This window comes from Carassius gibelio, chromosome B6 (assembly GCF_023724105.1).
Source record: "Carassius gibelio isolate Cgi1373 ecotype wild population from Czech Republic chromosome B6, carGib1.2-hapl.c, whole genome shotgun sequence".
Classification (NCBI taxonomy): domain Eukaryota; kingdom Metazoa; phylum Chordata; class Actinopteri; order Cypriniformes; family Cyprinidae; genus Carassius; species Carassius gibelio.
The window spans coordinates 13,517,555-13,541,150 of record NC_068401.1 but is presented as its reverse complement, the minus strand read 5'-3'; the positions used below and the strand labels follow the sequence as shown (position 1 = coordinate 13,541,150).

Sequence of the window (23,596 nt, the reverse complement as noted above, 5' to 3'; positions counted from 1 at the left end):
GCAAAACCAACCAAGAAAACGGCAGCCTTATGTGGATTGTCAAGCAAAATCAATTCAAGAATTTGAGTGAACTTCACAAGGAATGGACTGAGGCTGGGGTCAAGGCAAATAGACATGTCAAAAAAATTTGGCTACAGTTGTCGTATTCCTCTTGTTAAGCCACTCCTGAACCACAGCCAGTGTCAGAGGTGTCTTTCCTGGGCTAAGAAGAAGAAGAACTGGGCTGTTTCCCAGTGGTCCAAAGTCCTTATATCAGATGATAATAACAAGTTTTGTATTTCATTTGGAAACCAAGGTCCTAGAGTCTTGAGGAAGGGTGAAGAAGTTCATAGCCCAAATTGCTTGAAGTCCAGTGTTAAGTTTCCAATGTCTGTGATGATTTGGGGTACAATGTTATCTGCTGGTGTTGGTCCATTGTGTTTTTTGAAAACCAAAGTCACTGCACACATTTACCAATACATTTTGGAGTAATTCATGCTTCGTTCTGCTGATCAGCTTTTTGAAGATGCTGATTTCATTTTCCAGCAGGATCTGGCACCTGCCCAGACAGCCAAAAGCACCAAAAGTTGGTTAAATTACCATGGTGTTGGTGTGCTTGACTGGACAGAAAACTCACCAGACTTGAACCCCATAGAGAATCTTTGGGGTATTGTCAAGAGGAAAATGAGAAGAAAGGGACTAAAAAAATGGAGATGAGCTGAAGGCCTGTGTCAAAGAAACCTGGGCTTCCATACCACCTCAGCAGTGCCACATTTTTTTTTTTTCTTTTATTGGTCTCATGAAGTATTCTAATTTTTTAGTGAATAGATAGTGAATTGGTGGGTTTTTGTTAAATGTGAGCCAAAAGCATCACAATTAAAATTTATTGAGATGCACCTGTATAGTTTAAATCTTTAGATAAAAAATTAAAACACTAAAGATAATAAAGATGAATAAAATCACAATAATGTTCTGCAGGAACATGTGTCACATGCACTTTGATCACAGTCTGGCTCCTCTTACTGTCAATTCTTTATCCTGCAAAAGCGTCTGATATTTATATTCAGACAATTACACGCTGCTGCCCCTTCACAGTTCCTACTCTCATAAATTACTCACACTGCATGTTGACTTTTAAATCTAAATCTAAATGTTAAACAACAGATATTTCAGCACAATTAATGTTTCTGAGCTAAATATTGTCTCACTCACCACTCCGTGTTCCATCTGTTTCACACGCGCGCCCGCTGCCCTTTCAGTAAAAATTAAAAACTTAATGAAGACTGTCAGGGCAGGCCTTTATGCCGAGGATATTTGTAGATGCATTTTGTCCATAGAAATGCGGTTTTCAGTGATGTAATTTGATGCGACCGGCTGCAGTTGTATGTGCACTGTGGGCAGACCCGACTAATCGATAATGAGAATCGTTGTCGATGATTTTCGATAATATTCATTATCCATAATAATCAATTTTATCGATTAGTTGTTGTAGCCCTAATACTGATCAGTGAGTGTGAGTGCTAACTGCGCCGCAGTGGCGATCTTCTGATACGTGCTGCATGATTGCGTGAATATTTCTAAGCGGCAAAAGCAATAGATCTGTAAAGCAATATATTGTGAATAATAATATAATAAACTACAACGTTAACAAAACTTTAATTTGCGATACAATTATTGTTGCGTTAATTAATTCATCAATTAATGCTAATAATAATATTTAATAGTTTTATAGTTAATAAAACTATAAAAACTAACTTAATATATTTTCATCTGGAAATTTAAGTTAAATATTTAAGAATTTAAGTGATGCTATTTTTTTACAGTAAATTTATGGCAACTACAGCTGCAAATTGTATTTTTTATTTATTTATTTATTTGTAAATTTCACAGGTTTTTTTATTCCTTGTATTAACTGTTCATGGAATGTGGTTAAAACTTTGTACACAATTTGAAAAGGAGTTCCAAATAACAACCTGATTGTCAGATAACCAGAGTGCAGCAAGATCCTTCAATTTAGTGAAAGTGAAGGGAAGATTCTTTAACCTAAAACAGAACATAAAGAATTAGTTCATCAGTATTCAAAAAAGGCAAAACATAGATAAGGAGACTGTTGGCGAGAGTTACTGTGTGTAGTTCAAATGTTATGAAGACCTGTGGTGATTCTATTCACTTCAGAAACCCCATTAACTCAGGTCGTCTAATGGCTATGCCACGTTTAGTCTTAGTTAAGTTTAATTACTCTACTTCCAGATAATCACAGTCAGAGCATCAAAACTGTCCGCACAGCTCATAAAGAGCATTCTTAATCACCCTGTAGGAAGGTCAGGCACTTTTCTGATGTTATGCCCCATTACTGTGCCATTATGTAAAATAATCAACACCATCCTCACTGCTTTACATGAACTAATCAAGACTGTTCATCATATCTAGAAGAGATTTGAAGAGGCGCTTTCTTTAAGCAAATAATATCTTTTATTCATTAAAATTGTTTTATTATGTGTTGGTGTGAAAGTTGACAAATGCGTGCACAGGGTGTAAAATGAAAAAAGGAACATCAGGTGTTACCTATTGTCACTTAGATTGAGAACACGTAGCTTTGTCATCTGTCCAATTTCATCAGGCAGAAACTCTATTTTATTGGAGCGCAAGGACATGACCGTAACATTCCTGCAGTTTCCAATCTGCAACATAGAACAGGATATGATAGCTCTGGTGAAGTGCAATTCTGTCAGCTTTTTTTGTTAAATTTCAGCATTTTTCTCTCAGGTAAAATGACTGCAAGTTTAATATAGCTTTGAATGTTGCACAGCAAACACTATTTTTACACTGTACTTTGTTTCCCAGCATAGATACGTTAAATTGATCAAAAGTGAGTAAAAACATTTATGTTAGAAAATATATTTTTTATTTCAAATACATGCAATTTTTCTGTCACAGAATCCTGAAAAAAAGATGCATCATGGTTTCCACACGAAACAATTAAATAGCAAAAGTGAAAATTATAAGAAATGTTTCTTGAAATGAGTATATTAGAATGATTTTTGAGGAATCATTTGAAAAAGAATTAAAAAAATTAATATTTCACAAAATTACTGTATTTTTATTTAAATAAATGCATCAAGTAAACATTTTTTTATGAATATAACAGCTATTAAGATGTCAGAAAGGTATTACTTATAAATGTAAAATATATTAGACCCCAGATTTATCTAAGTTCTGAAGGTGAGCTAGAAAAGTGGTTTTGCTGGCAAGTAATTTCTAAGCCTTGTTGAAATAAACTCATCAAAAATTCAAGTTTTTAACCAAAATTTAAGTTGAGCTGTTAACTGGTTTTACTAAACTTTCAGAAGTGTTGGTTTATGCTGGCAAAGTTATTGCTGAACATATAAATGTTCTTTTTTTAATGGTTTTGAGCTGCCAACCATCTAAACTGATGTCACTGGTGTAGGTTGTAGTTTTAGCACAAAGAGAGGTAAAATATATAGAGAATGTGACTTTGATTTCCCTCATTATTAGGACTGTAGAAAGTGCATAACACTAATACTCACCTCCCTGGGCAGCTCAGTCAGGAAGTTCTCATCAGCCGCAAATGTCCGAAGACTGTGCAGGTAGCCAATGGTGGGAGGCAGGGATTCCAGTTCATTACAGCTACAGTCAAACTCCTCTAAAAGTGATAAACTGGCAGATGTGAGAGAAAGCAGGTGAGGAGTGTGCAGTTATGCAGGGTCGCTTAATCCCTATTGAAAGCCTATTGAAAACACTTCATGAGATGATAAGATAAATGCATACACGTCTCTTTAAAGGCCAGCAGATAAAGAAATAATTGCCTCTACTGTAGTGAACAACTCTTCTTCAGAAAAGTTTAGATTTAAGGTTAAATAGCAGGTTTAACCACAGTCTTAAAGGAATAGTTCTTTTATTTTGTACTCACCCTCATGTCGTTCCAAACCCATGTGATCTACTTTTTTATATAATGAAAGTGAATGAGGATATAGGCTGTCAAGCTCCAAAAAAAGCATCATAAATGTAGTTCATAACAACCTGTGCACTATTTTTCAAGTCTTCTAAAGCCATGCTAAATCTTTTTTGATTATTTACAGAAAATCTTGCTGTAGTGCATTCAGACTTAATGATAATTCCAGGGGAAGATAAATTGGTTTTCACATGGAACCATACATTGTGAGGAAAAGAAATCTGTAGAAACAGAACAGTCATTTTCTGCTAGGACATTACCTAAAACACTACACAATTCAATGCATAATTTAAAGTATAGGTAAAACAGCCATTATAAATCAATACAGAAAATGTATTCATAATAACACAGTACATTGTACCCTATTTTTACAGCCTTTTCTTAAATTGTATGTCTTCAGGAGACTTGTTCTATGCAATACAGACACCAGTAAATGATGCTTATTCCGCTATTTTGTTATTTTGGAGCTTGTCAGGCCCATTTGCTGTTCATTTTCATTGGAAAAGAGCAACCAGTACATTCATCAACATTTAACCTTTTGTGTTCGACGGAAGAATAAAAAGGCATAAGGGTTGTAAAGGTGAGTAAATAATGAAAAGTACACTATTCCTTTAAAATGCAATTTACATTCTAACATCCCATTCAAATGTTTACAATGTGCCAACAAACTATCAAAGCGTAAGTACATTTAATTGAAATAGTAATAGTATTATTTTAAGACAAGGAATAAATGAGTTTTGTTAATGGAAATGAGAATTATGAGTTATGTGGGACTATTGTCTCCATGTAAAAAAGGTATGAAGACATGTTAAAGGGACTGATGATGAATTTACTCAATATACTACACTGCAAGACAATTCTAGTGATTGTAAAAAACACTAATCATATGAAATACTGGGCTCTTAAAACAAACCTTATGTTAGTTTATAACATTTACAATGATCTGGTATATGCCACAGTGTTTATTGAGTCAAATGAGTTTCAGTACTTTTAGTAACAGACCTCACATTAGTCACTTAAAACCCTTTTTTCCCCCTTGCAACCCTTCTGTATTTTGTTCCTTAGTTTCCCCCCCTTTTTTGAATTTGAAAGAGGTCAATGTATATTTGTCAAGCCAAGTAAGGTCATTAGTCCAACATTTGTTTTAGCTGACTGGTCCAGCTGGCCTTCCATATGCAGGGCTTTCATTTTGTCTCTTTAAGCAAGATATGGATGCAAAGGTATGCCCTTGCCTAAATAAACATGCTGTGGCAGACGTGTGGGGAATACAAACACTCGCTGGTCTACTTACCCGGTTTTGCCACGTGCACTGAGGTGCCCATTTAAGATGCATGTTTGATTAACACAACACACAGAACCGAGCAATGACAAACCAAGAAGAGAGATGCATGGAGTATAGTATCACAGGAATGAGGTAGTGGTGACAGCTATGACAAATGAAAAAGGCAGTCTGCAGAAAATATGACATCTTAATTAACAGATGCTAAGAAATATGGCACATGCGCTTCGTCCCTGAATTTCCCATTCGATTCTGAATTAAAAATCCAAAGTCTCACTGATTACGGTAGCCAGTTTGATTTGCAATTTGTAAAATTAATTTGTGGAAGATCAGAACAATATAAGGTAATATTTTCAGTGTTAATTAATTACACTGTTTATCTCAAACTAATTTAACTAATTTTCCTATATGCTGCAATATAATTATGCCATCAGAAAGGTTACAGGGTTGACAGTTTTTTTTTAGTTTACTTTGATTTTAACTTTATTTAATTTAATGCCTCCTTGCTGAATAATACTATTTCCTTAAAAAAACACACACACACACACACACACACACTGACCCCAAACTTTTGACTAGTAGTTTATGAGAGACACATATGGCACTGATTTAGGTATAGAATAAAGTTATCAGTATTTTAGGAATTTTATATTGCATACATTGTTTCCCTAAAATACAGTTAATAAAGATGTAAAAAAAAAAAAAAAAAAAACATTGCTAACATTGCTGAGAGTCACATTGACGTTGATAGTCAGCATTTTCTCATGCTGGGGTGAGAAAAACTGCAAGAATGACAGCAGAATTGTTATATCGTGCCCCAGATGGCAATTCAACGAAAAATCCAATACTAAGAGTACAAGCTACAGTACAATGTCATCAAGTATCATCATAAAAAACGATATAATTTCAAAGGTTCAAGTCATTAAAGACTTTACTGACCACCCTGAGCATTACGTTTTATTATATGGCTGTAAAACCACAACATAATTCCATAAACTTAGGGGGGAAAAACCTGTGCATAGAGGAATGTTCAGGGATTATGATCTCTAAGACACCTTAAAGGTATTTTCTGCCTTTGTCATTTTTCCTTTACACAGCTGGATGAGTCGTAAGTGAGTTACTAACCTTCCAATGGTGTTAGGCAGGGAGGTGAGCTGGTTGTCATCAACTTTTAATGTCGTCAGCTTTTTCAACTTTCCTGTGAAAGATGTTTTGGTATTGTAAAGACACACCAAAACCTTAAAACCCAAATATTTCAAAAGAGTAAGTAGTGGAACTTCACCTATTGTCTCAGGTAACTGTTGCAGCATGTTGGAAGAGAGGAGCAGATCCTCTAAGGACTCGCAGCCGGAGATATCTGCATCTAGACTCTCAATCCTGTTCTTAGCCAAGTCTAGATATCGCAGCTGCCTCAGTTTCCCAATAGACTTCAGCAGATGACAAGAGAGATAAATGAAAGAAATCATATATTATGCTTTATACATATATTATAGTCTAGTACTAGCTTACTAAAATGGCTTGTTGTCAGATTCCAATAGTTCCCCCAAAGATTTTCTCATCTCTCATTTACTCGCACTCAAGTATTTCTAACACCATATTATATGGCAGAATGACATGAGATTGATTTAATTACATAATCTTTCATACTTTAAAACCTTACTGGTATTTTTGGTCACACTTTATTTTAGGGTCCAATTCTCACTATTAACTAACCATTAACTATGACTTTTGCCTCAATTAACTCCTTATTTGCTGCTTATTAATAGTTTATAAGGTAGTTGTTAAGTTTAGGGTACTGGGTAGGATTAGGGATGTCATGCGTTATATGTACTTTATAAGCACTAATAAACAGCCAATATGTTAATAATAGACATGCTAATAAGCAACTAGTTATTGGTGTGAATTGGACCCTATACTAAAGTGTTACCGTATTTTTTATGCATGAAATCTATAACAGGGCTGACAAAGTATGCTCATATTTAGAACATGCAACAGATGCTAACTCTTTTATACTTTTGAAATTGCTTACCCCTGGTATGGTTTGTAATGAATTGTTGTCCAACCACAGCTCTTTTAAACTATGGATCTGCTCCAGCACTTCTGGCTGTAACATTAAAGAGGGTCATAACCAACAAAAGAACAATATATACAGTTTTGCATCCCAAGTGAATAGCAATTTATGAATGTTAATTGAATCATTGTGATAGCTTCTTCTCAAAACTACTTAACAGAGACTGTGTGTGGTAATAAATGTATTGTAAATCGTCTGTTAAATTCTCAGAGAAGCTTGATTGGATTTTCTACATTATCTAAGATAAAACATAACAGTAAAAAGGACATTTTTGAGTCTATTTTAATTTTGGAAAAACACCTTAAAGTGGGTATCAAATATTAAATCAAACCACTTTAATGCACGTCCTTTGAATCATTTAAAGTCAGCACAAACGTTACAACGTGATGAAACCAATAACCAATTCTTATATAATAAAAGCATGCTCTTGACAACATTCCAGAGACTTCAAAAACAAATTATTGTTTTAAATTGAGTTTCAACAGACCCAAATCCCCTATGCACTGCAGACTCAGTCAGTTCTTAATGGCTGCTCTCATGCTTTTCTCTCCCTTTGAGCACCAGCATCTGTCCCTTCATGATCCCCTCAGCAAGGACTTCAATTAAGAAACTATCTGCAGCTCAGGGCACCACACCAGCCAACATCTGCCAACATCACAGCAAGAGTCAGATATCCTGACAAATGCCTCCTGCCATCAGTGTTCCATTCTCAAGACTCATTGTTCGGGGAATGTGTTCTGTTACAGAGAAATATCTGCCTAAAAGAACATGACACCAACAGAGCAACGATAAATTAAACTAATGATTGTTTTTAGGCTGTGCAACTGCTATGCTATGATTTTCCTGACATGATGCAATGCATCTATAAATGCTTGAGGAAACTGCTCAGTTACATTTCAGTTGTGGATTATTGCTTGATAATGTGCTGTTGTTTTCCTCATTAAAGAGATGCTTAACCTCCAGATAATGTTGATCATCAACCAGAGAAGGTCAAACTAAATATTATATGAGCTGTTTTTATTTTGTTATTTTATTATTTTTCATACATTTAGAACATGGAATGAAACATTTAGTACCAATTTCACAGATTCCATAGAATATCTAAAGTTTATAATGTCTAGAATCGCTGGACGCAGTACAGAAAGACAACAATTCTCATGCAAGACAGGCCAAAAATCACCATTATCAGAGATATTTAAGATGACTGATAAGGAGCTGAGTTCAGATTAAAAGAGCACTGATAGGGCTGCCAACAGGGAAGGTCAAAAGTTATTTGAAAAGTCATCCTGAAGTGGGACACTGAGATTGAAAGTCCAGGCAGCAGAACCAGAAAGTGTTGATGGGAGTTCTCTTATTACTTGGGGGCTTTGAGCAGTAAAGTACGTTTACTGCAATGCCAAACCATCTGTTCCCTTTGGAAGCATTAGTGCGCGCATGCCTTTTTTCATCAACCAAGGACAAAGTGCCCTGGATAGTTCAAATGTGTGTATGATACTGATGCAAATTTTAAAAGTAATTCCACAACTCTACAAGCTCCACCCTGGTACATGGAAGTACCAATATATATAAATATATATATATATATTTAAATTCCAAATAATATAATATTAATTTACCATGATATTCCATGAAATGCATTTCACATGTTCAATAGTACTCAATGAAGTTAATAAAACTACTGAGTGCACTCCCCTTAATTTAACCTTTTAATTTTATGATTCATGACAAATTAATCATCAAAAATGGTTTGTCAACTTAAGAAATTAAGGAATAAATGTAATTTTTTTTTTTTTGCTGCACAACCACATTTTATTAGCCTGACTTCGTCATACTCATATTCTAGGCAGACTTCCCGTCCAAAAAATTCTGTGGGCAGGGTTCGGGCTGGCACCGAGGCTAACATCTTATCGTATATGTTATGAATTAAAATAAGTGAAAAATATCTTTGCATGATACTCCTTGCAACAAAAATAAATAAATAAATAAATAAATAAATAAATAAATAAATAAATAAATAAATAAATAAATAAATAAATAAAAATAATAATAATAATAATAATAATAATAATAATAATAATATATATATATATATATATATATATATATATATATATATATATATATATATATATAGTCATAAATTCCTTAAATTTTATTTAGCCAATTTAAGACATTTGAGATTCAGTGTGTATTTGACAATAGCTTTTATCAAATTAAATTGTGAAATTGCTTTTATTATTAATATTGTGGATTATTTTTTTTTCTCTAAATATCAATATTTATTTATCACCCAGCCCTAATGTAAATGTTTTCCCAGCTATTCTTTCAACATGTTTCATGGTCATTGGACTTGACCAGCTTTAAAAACAACCAACAGCTCCTAGTTAAGCTATCACAGACCAAAGTCAATTACTTAAAAAAAAAAATCTATTAATAGCTACTTTTGTGTTAAACTTCCACAGTTCCTCTAGACACAGTAACTTGCCTGCTCACGGACCTGTTCATTGATTTATACTCAAATAAATAAATGCAACAACGCCAACATTAAGCACTGCAGGAAACAGCTATAGGAATGCTGTGAGTGGGGCTATATGGGACACATATGATAAATTCCTTGCCATTGTTTACTCCAGCTTGGGTGAGCCAATTAAATGCAGCTCAGTGGTGAACGTTCTGTCATGGCAAGCACTGCATGTTTGAATCAACTCATGAATAATGGATCAGCGTATGATGCAACCAAAACGCAGTGCAGCACTAGAGATCTGAAAAGAGGCAACAGCTTCCCGTACCCCCCTCCTCTATCCCCCCTAAGCCAAAATCCATGCTGGATAAAGACTGAGTGAGGTAACAGCTGTCCCATTGATAAAAGTGTTTAAAAATAGAACATCTTTCTTACCAGTTCAGAGAATTCATTGCTTCCCAAGTCTAACCGCTCCAGTTGCGACAGCCTATGAATTGACCTGCATCATGAAAAGAAAAGAAATCCAAACTCATTTAAAATATATGTCAACATTAGGGATTGCTAGATGCACTTAAAGTTTAGGATTTAGAGAACTAGTTTATCCAAAAAATAAAATTCTGTAACTCTGTACTCAAATATTTGTGACGGTATTCACAACATGGCCTTAATTCAATATGTGGGCAAACACGGCTCTCCCAGATTGGAGAGCATTACCTCATGCAGTCTGGTTTTGAAGGAAAAATTGGCTGTATTATTGTTGGTTAGTCTTGAACCAGTACATCTGAACAAGTCAGCAAGCATAAACCATTGTGTGCAATATGTGTCCCTCTCTAGAGGGGTCCAGAGGTCTTCCCCACTGTGACAAATCACACTGTAGACTGCTACTCTGAGTTTGTTACATAAACTTGTGTCTAAATCACATTATTGAGGAATGAATAAAAAAACTAAATTAAATTTATTTTCAAGAAGAAAATATTTTTATACATTAATGCAATTATTTGAAGTGGTGTTAGATTCAAATATCAAGATTGGCTTTTTTGCTCAACTGCTATGGGTGTACAAAACAAAAGATCCATCTCTTTACATTTTAAGGCAGTGTAAATGAAAGAAATTAAAAAGGAACTTAATCAAAATGTCTTTTTGTGAAGACAAGACTAAATATAAAGCAAGAGGACACCCATAAAACAAACAAACTAAACTGTTGAATGTAAAATTCAATGTTTGTCCTACACCATTTTTTATTTTCATGGCATGTATTTATTTAATTGTTGGCATGTTGGCAGTATTGAAATAATTATTCATAAGAAATTAAGCAACTTACTTTGGCATAGTTTTCAGATGATTCTCACGGAGCTCCAGGATTCGTAATTTAGATAATCTAAATAAAAAAAAAAAATAGGTTACAAATCATTTTTGGAAAAAAATCTAAATCTCAAACAAATAATTTTTTTTTTAAACAAAAACATTGAAATCAATAGACAGTTCTGTCATTTTTGCATGTGGTATTTGAGCTAAAAATATTACCAATCCTTCACAATGCAGTGTAACCAGACACTATTTGTGCCAAAATAGCTCTGCACCATGAGTATTCAAATTAATGTCAATCATTTCAGCATGAATGTGCCCTTCTTGCTATAAATGTCCAGACTTCGGGCTATTTGTCTGGACATTGTGCAATTTACATTGTGTCATTTCCACCTTCAAAAAGAGCTTGAAGTGAATGAATCAAGCTCTAAAACAACACGGACAGCATACACAGTGTTACAGGATAATTAATTTTTGGTGAATTGCCCAGATTCTTTTATCAAATCTAAATGCAACAGCCCTTGACCAATGTCAGCTGCCATAATAAATCCCCTTTCCCCAATGCAAATGAAATACCTATTCATCATCAAACCTAATATGAGCTGCAAGAACCCATTTATTCATGAAAGCTTTAGGCAAATCACTGCCACAATCAGCACCATGCTGCTCCTCGGATACAAAATAACATCTAAAAATAAAAACGATACGATGACAACTACAAGACTGAGACAAACTCAGACGGGTGTGCTAAAGAGTTGTTTCACAATCCCCAGTAGAGCAGGAACAGAGACGCCCAAGATGAAGCTCTTACCTCCCAAAATTGGCAGGCAGGTATTCAAGGAAGGCGTCATTTAAGAAGAGCTGTGTCAAGTTGAGGAGCTGGGTGAAGCCGTCTGGGAGCCTGCAGAAACAGAGAGGTGATCAGACCCTCTCAAAGGCCAGTGCCCTTAAGATTTGATAAGCGTTAAGTACTTCAGGAGCGGTGAGAGCCATCTGTAATCCCTCTACGCTTCCCTTTCTACTGGCTCTGTTAGCATCACAGTGAATGGAGTCACTTGAGGATTGATTTAATCATAATATGAAGAAAAGGGTTCTCTGCAGAGACCATGCACTGGATCCTGAATGTTTGGTCCTCTGTCATAAACCTCTGACTGAAGGCCAAACGAATACACTGATATAAAAAAGAAATGCATGTCTTATCTCTCCTTGAGCTGAGTTTGGTTAAGTTTTTAAGGCATGATGTCTACTTACTATATGAATTATTAATGTACAAATGTGCTTTAGAATTCAAAACTATGTTTAATTGTGAATTTTAAAAAAAGAGAGAGAGAAAAAAAATATGTTATATGAACTATGAAAACATCTAGCTTTTGCATTTATGTTCACTTTATATTTTTTATGAAGGCAAATCATTGCCTTCATTTGAGAGTGAAAAGAATAAATACAGCAAATGTATGTATGATATAATACACTATTTCATATTTTGTTACTTTAGATAAGAAATCCTCTTCAGGAAATAAAGAAAAAAGATTTACACATTAAAGCAATTATTTGAAGTGGTGTTTGATTGAAATCAGTATTGGTTTATTTCCTTAGCTGATATAGTAGGTGTACGAAACAAATGCTTCATCGCTTTACATTTTAAGGCAGTGTAATAAATGAAGAAATTTGAACAGAAATTCAAAACAAAGAATGGCAAAATTAGTAAAAAAAATTTACATGCTTTTTTATTATTTTTCTTTCATTCTTTTATGATTACATGCAGCTTTTATTATATCACATTTAAGGGGTATTAAAAATAAATAAATAAATGTATGCATTTGGCAGACGCTTTTATCCAAAGTGACTTACAGTGCATTCAGGCTATACATTTTTACCTATCGTGTGTTCCCGGGGAATTCGAACCCCCAACATTGCGCTTGAACGTGCACAGCTCTACCAATTGAGCTACAGGTAATGTTTTTAAAAATCCACAACACCATTTAAATAAACTTAGTGAGATTAAAGTGATATAAAAAAATTGCCAGTTGCCATAAAATTTTAACTAAAATCTGTTGACATAAAATATATACAGATTCATCAACTACCTATGCACATAATACAACAATAAACAAACATTATGGTTCTCAGTCTTTCTGAATTAAGAAATGTGAGCAGCTCTACTTACTTGGCTATAGGATTTACACTGGCCTCCACAACTGATAGACATTTACAGCATTTGATGTTGTCTGGAAACTCTTGAATACCTGAGATAAAGCCAGTTGTACCATGTTGATACAAGGAAGATGTGTACTGTAGTAAAGTACAATCATATACAATCATACCGATATAATCAGCACAAAATAATTGCTTGGAAAAATAGATTTAAAAAGCAAATACAGAATAAATGAAGTTAAGGATGTACCATTTTTACTTATATCTAACTCCTTTAGATTCACAAGGCTGGCGATGGTGGTTGGCAGGCTGGAGAGGTCATTGTCAGGCATGCTCAGCTTCTTGAGTGCTTGACAGTTGAAGAGTTGCTAAGAAAGACAGAAAAATAAAAGAGATTTATGGAAATAATTTTTTGGTGAACTTCCCAGGCTCCAAGAATCAAAGTGATGAACCCGATCACATGCTGCGGTTTACATATACAATATTTAATTCTAGGTGAAACTACATTTTACACTTGTAATTTTGGAAGTCAATATGCTCTTCTTTCATTTCTGTGTTACCCTTTTATAGGCAACTTAGGAAAACCAGAGTGACAACATTCCCACAGATGGACAAGCAGTTATTTAAAGTGTCTTGTGCCATGCTATATTTGTACAAGCACAGTTTACAATCGATCTCATGAACTTATAAACTTATGTTAAAATTCTTAAAATATTTACAAATTAGAAAAGGAAATGTCCCACAACCTCACATTACTTCTCACTTCCATTTCATTTGATATTATTTTCTTTAATAAATACACAAAACTCAAACATCTCAACTCCATCACACAATCTGTTTAATATTTCTGAGCTGACAATCAGTTTAAAACCATCCTGTACTCTCAATTAACTCATTCACTGAAGAGAATAGATGCGTAACTATGTTAAAAAGAATAATCCAAAATAATTCATTGATACATAAATTATTTCAGTTCTGTAGCCTCTTTTGTCCCAGTTGCTCAGGAACTAGAACCTTGGCTTGTTATATATATAAATTAATGTTGACGTTATATTCGATATATTTTCTTTTTTTAAGAAATTAATACTTTATTCAGCAGGGATGCATTAAATCATTCAAAATTGACAGTAAAGATGTGCATAATGTTACAAAAGTTTTCTATTTTATATAAATACTACTCTATCTAACATTTATCAAAAAATCCTAAAACATGTATTATGTTTTCTACAAAAATATTACGCAGCAAAACCATTGCAACATTGATAATAATATCACATATTTCCGAGCACCAAATCAGCACATTAGAATGATTTCTGAAGGATGACTAGAGTAATGGCTGCTGAAAATCTGGCTTCCTAAGATAAATAACTAGCCCAAGGCAAGTACTGTATGAACAGTGTTAAACATGAAACAAGAATGGCACCTCAGGAGTTAAAGCTAGCAAATACTTATGACATAAACACTTATCTAAGGAGTATATAAGAAGAACAAATGCTATAGACCAAATTCAGATACAGCTTTGTACACAACATGGGAGCTGTCCATGGTCCTGTTATATTCTGACTACTAGATACAGTACATTCGACAAAGCCTGATTTACCTTAACCAATGTGAAATACCAAATGGAAATAATGATAATATTAATAAACTTCAATTACGGGACACTTTTAGTGCTTTATAAGGTCATATTTAGTGCACTAGTTGTCTGTACTGATGCACTGCTTTATAAGATGATGTTCAGGAGTTGAACTTCCACTGTTAGGCAGATATTATGCATGTTTAAGCTGACACTTGACAACTTACCTTAGGCAGCTCCTCAATCTGGTTGGCGTCAAGGTAGAGCTCTTCTAGCGTGCGCTCGAAGCTGAAGATCTCCTTAGGGACCTGCTGCAGGCTACAGTGGGAATAATCCAGCACTGAGATGACCTCCTCCTCCCCCCGGAAGCATCGACAGGGCACCAGGCGGCCGATGAACTTCCTCTTAGTAGTCATCTCCAGACACTGCACTGTGGGAAGAGAAAAGAAAAGAATATTCTCGTTTATGACAGAAAGCCACATTCTCATAAGCATATAGCTGATTCATTAAATCACACACATATTCCTGCAAATAACTTTCTACATAATTGAAGCTGATATTGTTTAAATGCTAAGCATTGTACAACAAATTGCTGCATACCACTGTGTCTCTATAATTGGTATCAAAAGGAAATCGTCTGGAGCTTTGTGTTTTATTCGAGCTGAGGTTGAGCTTTTTATTATCCATGTACCTTACGATAGGCTATCATTATCTTCACTTATTACATGGCTCTCTGGAATACTTGCGTCTCAATGGTCAATCGTGGCATTGAACAGTCAAATATTTGTTTTCATTGACTGCTAAATTCTATATTTGACAAGTGGTCATATAAACAGACCAGTTTTGCTTTCATGTCAAGTCAAGTCATTTTTATTTATATACTGTAGCGCTTAATAAAATACAGATTGTGTCAAAGCAGCTTTACAGTGTTAAATTGGAAAACAGTGTCAATAATGCAAGAGGACAATAGTAAACCGTACATTTTTCAGTTAAAGTCAATTGATCATTAATTAAATGATGTTATCCTCCAGCTCAGTTCAGTTCTCTTCAAATAGTTTATGTTTTATCAATTCGACAATATTGGCAAAAATGAAGTTCCCCAACTCGAAAAGCCAAAGGCGACAGTGGTGAGGAACCAAAACTCAATCGGAGACAGAAATGAGAAAAAGAAAATAGAAAAAAAAAACTTAAAGGCCAGTTCTTCTCTGGCTAGATCAAACCAGAATTGTGTGATTTAATTCCAGGCTGCAACACAAGTCAGATTGAGCAGAGGACTCGTCTAGTTCTCATAGTCAGAGGATCTGACTCTTTTCATGACTCTTTTATCACACCCTTTCTTTTCATATCAACATACATGTATATAGATAATTGGTGCTATTTTTCAACTTCATCTAAAGTTGTAAAAGTTGCCACTGAAATAATAATTTTCCATTTTAAAGTGATTATAAACCTTTTGATAAGTGATGAGAAGTTCAAGCATGAATAGAAAACCATTGCTTGAAGAACAACAGCAAAAGTAGTAGACAGAAAAATCTGGACGAGAGAGCACATAAAACATAAAATATACTTGTTATTAGCATTGTAGTTAAATATGTTAGATAACTAGTTCATTGAAAAGTCATTTGAAATAGCGGTAACACTTTATAACTGCATGCTATTAATCATTAGTTAAGCATTAGGAAACAGTTAATTAATCATTTATAAAGCATTAATAAACATTTATAAGCAGTTTATAAATAAAGATATAAATGCTTTATACCTGATTTAAAAGCATATCTATAATGTGTTTAATAATTGTTTTTTTCATACTTTATTAATGATCAATTTATCATTTCTAAATTAAGTATAGCATTATTTACACACCAGTTATTAAGGAGTTGTCAGTTGTTCATAAGATTACTTAGAAATTGTAAGTAAATGATTAATAAATTATTTAAATGTGCATTCGTACATCTTTTTATTCAGACATATAGTAATAGTTACTTATAGTGTTAATAAATGGTTCATTAACATGTATTTCTACTGTAATTCAGGGTTAATTCAGGTAGTTATAAAACATATGTAGTTGTTAGTTAACTATTTTTGTGAGCTCATCTAAAGTGAGGACTATTTATGCCTTGTAAAGCTTTTACAAATGAGATTTAAAGGCAGTTAATATTTATATGTTCTGTATCACTGTGTTGTGTTTGTTTCCGTTTTTTGTTTAGAAGATAACTGAGCCTTTAAATATCCTTTATAAATGCTTTACAAGGCATAACTAGTCCTCACTTTAGATGAGCTCACATAAATAGTTAACTGACCACTACTAAATGCTTTATAACTACCTGAATTTACTACATTTCTTGTGATCTTATGAATCACTGGCAACTCCTAAATAACTGGTTTGTAAATAATGCTATACTTCATTGAGAAATGATAAATTGATCATGAATAAAGTATGAAAATACAATTAATAAACACATTATAGATATGCTTTTAAATCAAGAATAAAGCATTTATATCTGTATTTATAAACTGCTTATTACTGTCTATTAATGCTTTATAAATTTTGAATTATCTGTTTACTAATGCTTAATTAATGATTAATAGTGTGCAGTTATTATAAAGTGTTACCGAAATGGCAGATATAAATTAGTGCTGTCAAACGATTACGCGCGAATAATCGCATCCAAAATAAAACGTTTTGTTTACATAATATGTGTATTGTGTATAATTATTATGCATTAATAAAGACACACACATACAGCATATATTTTCAAAATGTTTACATGTATTTACATGTATATATTTATATTCATATAATTTATATCATATATAAATATATTTAATATTATAAAAGTCACATATTTTTCTTTTATATATATATATATATATATATATATATATATATATATATATATATATATATATGTATGCATGTGCGTGTATATATACATAATAAATATACTACACACTACACACACACATGTGTCATGATATACTTTTACAGGATTTTTTCATCTAATTTAGAGCAAAAAAGAAAAAAGGTTAGACTCAAACCTGTACCCCTATCTATGAGCACAAACAGCTCCTACTATGCAATGCACAGCTACAACGTTTAAGACAGAATCTTGTGACTACAGTCACAGATTTATGAATCACCAATTTATCACAAAAAAATAAAAGTCTCATCCTGCTGGAAAGGGTGTAATTAAATAAGAGCCAGAGATGGTAACGCAAACCAGATGCCTCATAAAATGAACCACATCCCCTTAATTTGAACCATGAGCTGAGCATCATAAGGTGAGTGATAACATAACATCTGCCCTATAAGACAAAGACGATATGACATAAAGGCTCAATGCTGTACTTCAGAGGTGTTAGTGCGCAGTAACCTGTGTCATAAATCAAAGCAGTTTATCTGAATTAGTTTATCATGAAAGCTCATTTAACGCCCATCGAGAGAAACCCGTCGAGGAGCCAATCGCAAATATCAGTCAGCGAAAAAGGAAGCAGTATAACAAAAAATTACTTATATCAATCAACTGTGACGAGATATGTCTCTGCTGCCTTTGTCCTGACAAGAAGCCAAAGAGAGAGAGAAGAGACACGACAGGCATCGTAATGTTCTTCAGGGATGGAAACGTGCTGCTAAAACAATGTCTGAGAGTGCATTAGGGAATAATGTCTGAAATGAAAGACAAGCTGTGCTAATGCAGAGTGCTTTTGTCTCTTGCACATGCAAATGTTCCACTGATAATTAAAACATCCTCCACTCAACAAAGAAAAGCAGCAGCTCTGGATGAACGACTTCACAGAGGATTCTGGAGATTAAAATTAGTTAGTGTAAGAGAGTGAAATTTTAGACTGCTATTGCTTGAACACAGAAATCAAATATTATCATGTAAACGGTTTACAAGACAAAAAGTAATAGGTTAGATTTATGTAATAGTACTAATAAACTGTACAGAATGTGTTTTAGTCCTCCATAATCTGATTTATGTATAATCATCTATAAATATAGCTTGTTTCAGTAATTTTTTTATATTTTAATTAAATTAATAAGGCTTGTTCCACAGCTAGCAATATTTAACCATGTTCATACTTTTTAACTCGATTCAGTTGTTTCAGAATAAACCGATTTATTTATCTAATTCTTAGCACTTTGAATAAATGCCTTTTGAAAATATGATTTTATGATTGAAATTAAATCAAACAGATGCAAAATGCAAATTAGTTAATATGCCATGATTTCTGAGTACAGAAATCTTACCTGTTTCATTTATGTATGGCTTAAAAATATGCATCACATTACGTTTATTAGCTTTCTAAAATTATAATCCAAACAGATGGAATTGTTATATGAAATTCAAATACATAAATCTTAAATTTAGGCCTTAATTTTTTTGCGGGGTAACACTTTAAAAGGAGATTCTGTTTGTTAACATTAGTTAACATGAACTAACAATGAAAAACCTGAAGAATTTGCTCATCTTAATGTTAATTTCAACATTTCCTAATACATTATTACAATCAAAAGCTATCTGTTAATAGTATTTAATGGACCTGAGCGAACATGAACTAACAGTGAACTGAACATGATAATAGATTGTAAAAAAAAAAAAAAATACTGTAACATATATACTGCTTGTTAATGTTAACATTATCATGCAAGCTTAATGTAAACTGTCACTTTATTGTATGACATTCCTCATATGGGAAATACGAACTGTCTTCTATATGAATGCATAAACATGTCACTTCCTCTCACCCATGATGTCCTCTTGAGAGGTGCTGCATCGTAACTAAACCAAAAGGCAAGAGTGATGCAAGAAGAAGGAAGAGTTACAGGACAGATAATACTATAAGTGAATGAGTCGGATGAAAATAGACTAAATGTCTGGAGGGGGCATTATTATTTCATAAGACCACTCCAAAAACATGCAATATCACTTTAGACCACTGTATCCGCTTTATCTGGCCTCCTTACAGGCTTAAGATCTAACGTCCTTCCATCTGAATGACCGCCTCATGCCGAGAGCTGTCAGCCACCATCTGACAGGAAAACAATGTTTCCGAAGGGATCGTGAGATAGCTAAACAATGGCTTCGAGATAACAGGTTTTCTTTTAGGAGATGATCAGTACTGATACGATAAAGTCATGATCACCCACAAGAAAATAAAAATGTCTCAGATAAGACAGTAGCTTTGTACGGCTCCTATGGGTCCTTCTGTGTCCTCATTTTGGATTCTGAGAACAGATAAGGCCAAGGTGCTATTACAGCCTTGCTGCAACTGAATAAAAATTAGTTTACATAACAAATGCCTGAATTGAATTGGAAACTAAATTTCTTATTATATAATACACTCAAACATGCATATGAAATGCTCTATGCAGGAAACTTTGTGACGAGGGCAAAGTAATCATGACGTAATAAAGAACTAATGAATAGAGAACTGAGAACTAATGAATCTCAGGAAATAATACATGATCGTTCAAAAGGGTTCAGTTAGATTTTTAAAATAAAATAATACTTTTTTTCAGCAAGGATGCATCTGATAAAATGTTATAGCAAAGATAATATTATATCAGAGTTCTATTTCAAATAAATGCTGCTATTCTGAACTGTCTATTCAACAAATCCCATTTCCACAAAAATATTAAGCAACACAACTGGTTTTAACATTGATAATAATAAGAAATGTTATATTAGAATGATTTCTGAAGGATCATGTGACACTGAAGTCTGGAGTAATGATGCTGAAAATGTAGCTTTCATGTCACAGGAATAAATTCCATTTTAAAGTAAATTAAAAAAGGAAACAGTTATGTTGAATGGTAGTTTACGGTATATACCTGAATTAAAAGCAAAGATATTTTCTTATGTTTTACCAAAAAAAATTATAATTTGCTAACTTTAATAACTTGCTGGTCAAAGCAAACCCCTTCATTATAAATGGACTTCCAGAATGTAAAACACTAATGCACATGTTTTCAGCAACATGATAAATTATTCATTACATTTATATTCATTATTCAAGTATGCAAAAAGTACAACTCACTGTTAACCAAACCAAATTATTTGTGTACTGATTGTGTAATATTGTACTTTACCAGAGCACTACATAATATCAATACAGACATATTTTAAAATTTATTTTATTTTCTATTTTTAAATGTAATGTCTTTAAAGGCAAAACCTGAAAATGTATATCATCTGTTTATTTGAATGTCTACAGTTGGTTTAGATTTTTACATCTGAAGCACCTTCCTCTCATTATTGGGATTATTATTCCTCAGGAGGAAATGTTTGGTTGATTGCTACATTAGACAAATTAATGACTGTAATCATCCACTGTTTCATGAGTTTGCCAGTTTGCTGTGGGTACACACATGCCACAAGTCGGTAATGAGAGCAACCTAGACTCTGGTTCATGGGAGACAGGATCTGTTATTTGAGACTATCATTCTAGTCTTTTATTGACCATACAGTACGTCCCCTTTTTCCCAGAATTGTCCAGGCAGGGATTTCTTAAACTGCCTACAATGCCCGAGTTTTTCTCAGTTGCCAGTTGATAACAATATCAAGGATACAAACTTTCATTCAAATATTATAATACAAACTGCTATTGTTAAACAAGAAACAGTCTCTGACATAACAGCACATTACTATGCAAGCCAAAATAACGATCCACCATGGGAACTGCGCAGTGATCTAGTAAACAGGCCAAAGCTGTTGAATTGTGAAATACAATACAGCTGGATCACTGTACTGACCAATCAGCATTCAGAAGCCATTTAATGACTTTAAATCCAAAACAGAGCAACATTTGTATCCAATAGGAAAGCCAGCAGCAGAGTGCATACACAAGCAAAGTCTTGAGCGATTACACGGAGTAGCCAGATCTGCCCAGGGTGCTATGGAAACTGCATGACGCAAGAGCTGCTTCTGCAAAGGCGAGAGGACACATTTACAAGTTCCCAGCTCCGCTCCAGCAAAACGGCTTAATTTCTGTCTTTCAGTCACCTCCCATAAAGACATCTCCGACAATTCACTGCCATTCCCGTAGAGGATAGCTCTAATGACTTTGGTGAAGCCAGGCTGCATTATACGAGATCTACAGAGAGCGGAGGTGCCACAAGATGAAATGCTATCAGTGGAGCTCCTCAGCCGGTGAATGAGGTTACATTTATCCTGCCAAACAGACTTTAACATCTCTGCTGTTTAATAAGGGTTATTCATGTGACTGAAACAAGGAGTAAAGGCACACTTAAAGGGGAATAAAAGCAGAACATTGTATATGGCCATTAAAAATGCATGTATATCTAACAACTGCATTCTCAGGGCCACATGCGGCCAGCCTTACACATAATGGTCATAATAGCTGAAAACTGTTTCCAAGGAAACCATCTCTAGATGCTAAAATTTATTTTTTACAATAATTTCACCCATCTTCTTACAGTCAGTAATATAGTATAAACCACACATAAAGGCCAAAGTTATCACTTTCAATATATGAAATATGAGTGTTTATATATATATATATATATATATATATATATATATATATATATATATATATATATATATATATTGCAGCAGCTGTCTGGGTGGCTGGTCTCAGACGATCTTGGAGGTGAAGATGCTGGATGTGGAGGTCCTGGGCTGGTGTGGTTACACGTGGTTTGCAGTTGTGAGGCCAGTTAGATGTACTGGCAAATTCTCTGAAACACCTTAGGAGACGGCTTATGGTAGAGAAATTAACATTCAATTCACAGGCAACAGCTCTGGTGGAAATTCCTGCAGTCAGCATGCCAAGTGCACGCTCCCTCAAAACTTGTGAAATCTGTGGCATTGTGCTGTGATAAAACTGCACATTTTAGAGTGGCCTTTTATTGTGGCCAGCTTAAAGCACACCTCTGCAATAAACATGCTGTCTAATCAGCATCTTGTTATGCCACATCTGTGAGGTGGCTGGATTATCTCAGCAAAGGAGAAGTGCTCACTAACACAGATTTAGACAGATTTGAGAACAATATTTGAGAGGCCTTTTGTGTACATAGAAAAAGTCTTAGATCTTTGAAAAATAAGGGCAAAAACAAAAGTGTTGTGTTCATAATTTTGTTCAGTGTATGTAAAGAGAGAGAGAGAGATGGGGGTAAAGCAACCAAGACTTGTTGTTATCGTCTCTAAATATAAGTCTATATTTATTACAAGACAGGCATTTTTACTTGAGCTTCAGCTCTCCATATTTGCTGTGTTTTACATTTGTGTTGATCAATGTTTATAAGTGAATAAAAGCCTAATTTAAACCTGTTCAGCATTTAAAGCAATTGTGTCTCTTCAAAAGTCTTGGAATGGACTTTAAAGGGGGGGGTGAAATGCTATTTCATGCATACTGAGTTTTTTACACTGTTAAAGAGTTGGATTCCCATGCTAAACATGGACAAAGTTTCAAAAATTAAGTTGTACGTTTGAAGGAGTATTTCTGTTCCAAAAATACTCCTTCCGGTTTGTCACAAGTTTCGGAAAGTTTTTTTCGAGTATGGCTCTGTGTGACGTTAGATGGAGCGGAATTTCCTTATATGGGTCCTGAGGACACTTCTGCCGGAAGAGCGCGCGCTCCCGTATAGCAGAGCACTGAGAGCACAACAGACTTCGCTGATCAGAGCGAGAGCATCGCGAAATGTCACAAAAGGAGTGTGTTTTTGGTTGCCAGGGCAAGACAACCCTGCACAGATTACCTAAAGAGAAACAGCATTAAGGGACCAGTGGATGGAGTTTATTTTTACAGAGCATCAACGGAGTTGTGTAAGT

At 34.2% G+C, this 23,596-nt stretch overlaps 1 protein-coding gene across 11 annotated transcripts in view; it reads right to left on the bottom strand.

The window, feature by feature from the left end:
- Positions 1-23,596, bottom strand: part of lrrc7 (leucine rich repeat containing 7) — a 64,746-nt gene that overhangs the window by 28,650 nt on the left and 12,500 nt on the right. For 6 of the 11 annotated variants that reach the window (XM_052558649.1, XM_052558653.1, XM_052558652.1 and 3 more), the window contains exons 2-14: positions 15,026-15,228; positions 13,473-13,590; positions 13,236-13,314; positions 11,880-11,969; positions 11,085-11,141; positions 10,199-10,262; positions 7,261-7,335; positions 6,514-6,658; positions 6,357-6,429; positions 5,244-5,261; positions 3,528-3,657; positions 2,545-2,660; positions 1,953-2,022 (exon numbers count right to left, since the gene is read on the bottom strand). In XM_052558649.1, the coding sequence (XP_052414609.1) occupies positions 1,953-2,022; positions 2,545-2,660; positions 3,528-3,657; positions 5,244-5,261; positions 6,357-6,429; positions 6,514-6,658; positions 7,261-7,335; positions 10,199-10,262; positions 11,085-11,141; positions 11,880-11,969; positions 13,236-13,314; positions 13,473-13,590; positions 15,026-15,228 (1,238 nt within the window). The remainder of the gene's footprint in view (positions 1-1,952; positions 2,023-2,544; positions 2,661-3,527; positions 3,658-5,243; positions 5,262-6,356; positions 6,430-6,513; positions 6,659-7,260; positions 7,336-10,198; positions 10,263-11,084; positions 11,142-11,879; positions 11,970-13,235; positions 13,315-13,472; positions 13,591-15,025; positions 15,229-23,596) is intronic. The other 5 variants (XM_052558660.1, XM_052558657.1, XM_052558658.1 and 2 more) reach the window with 1 other exon arrangement.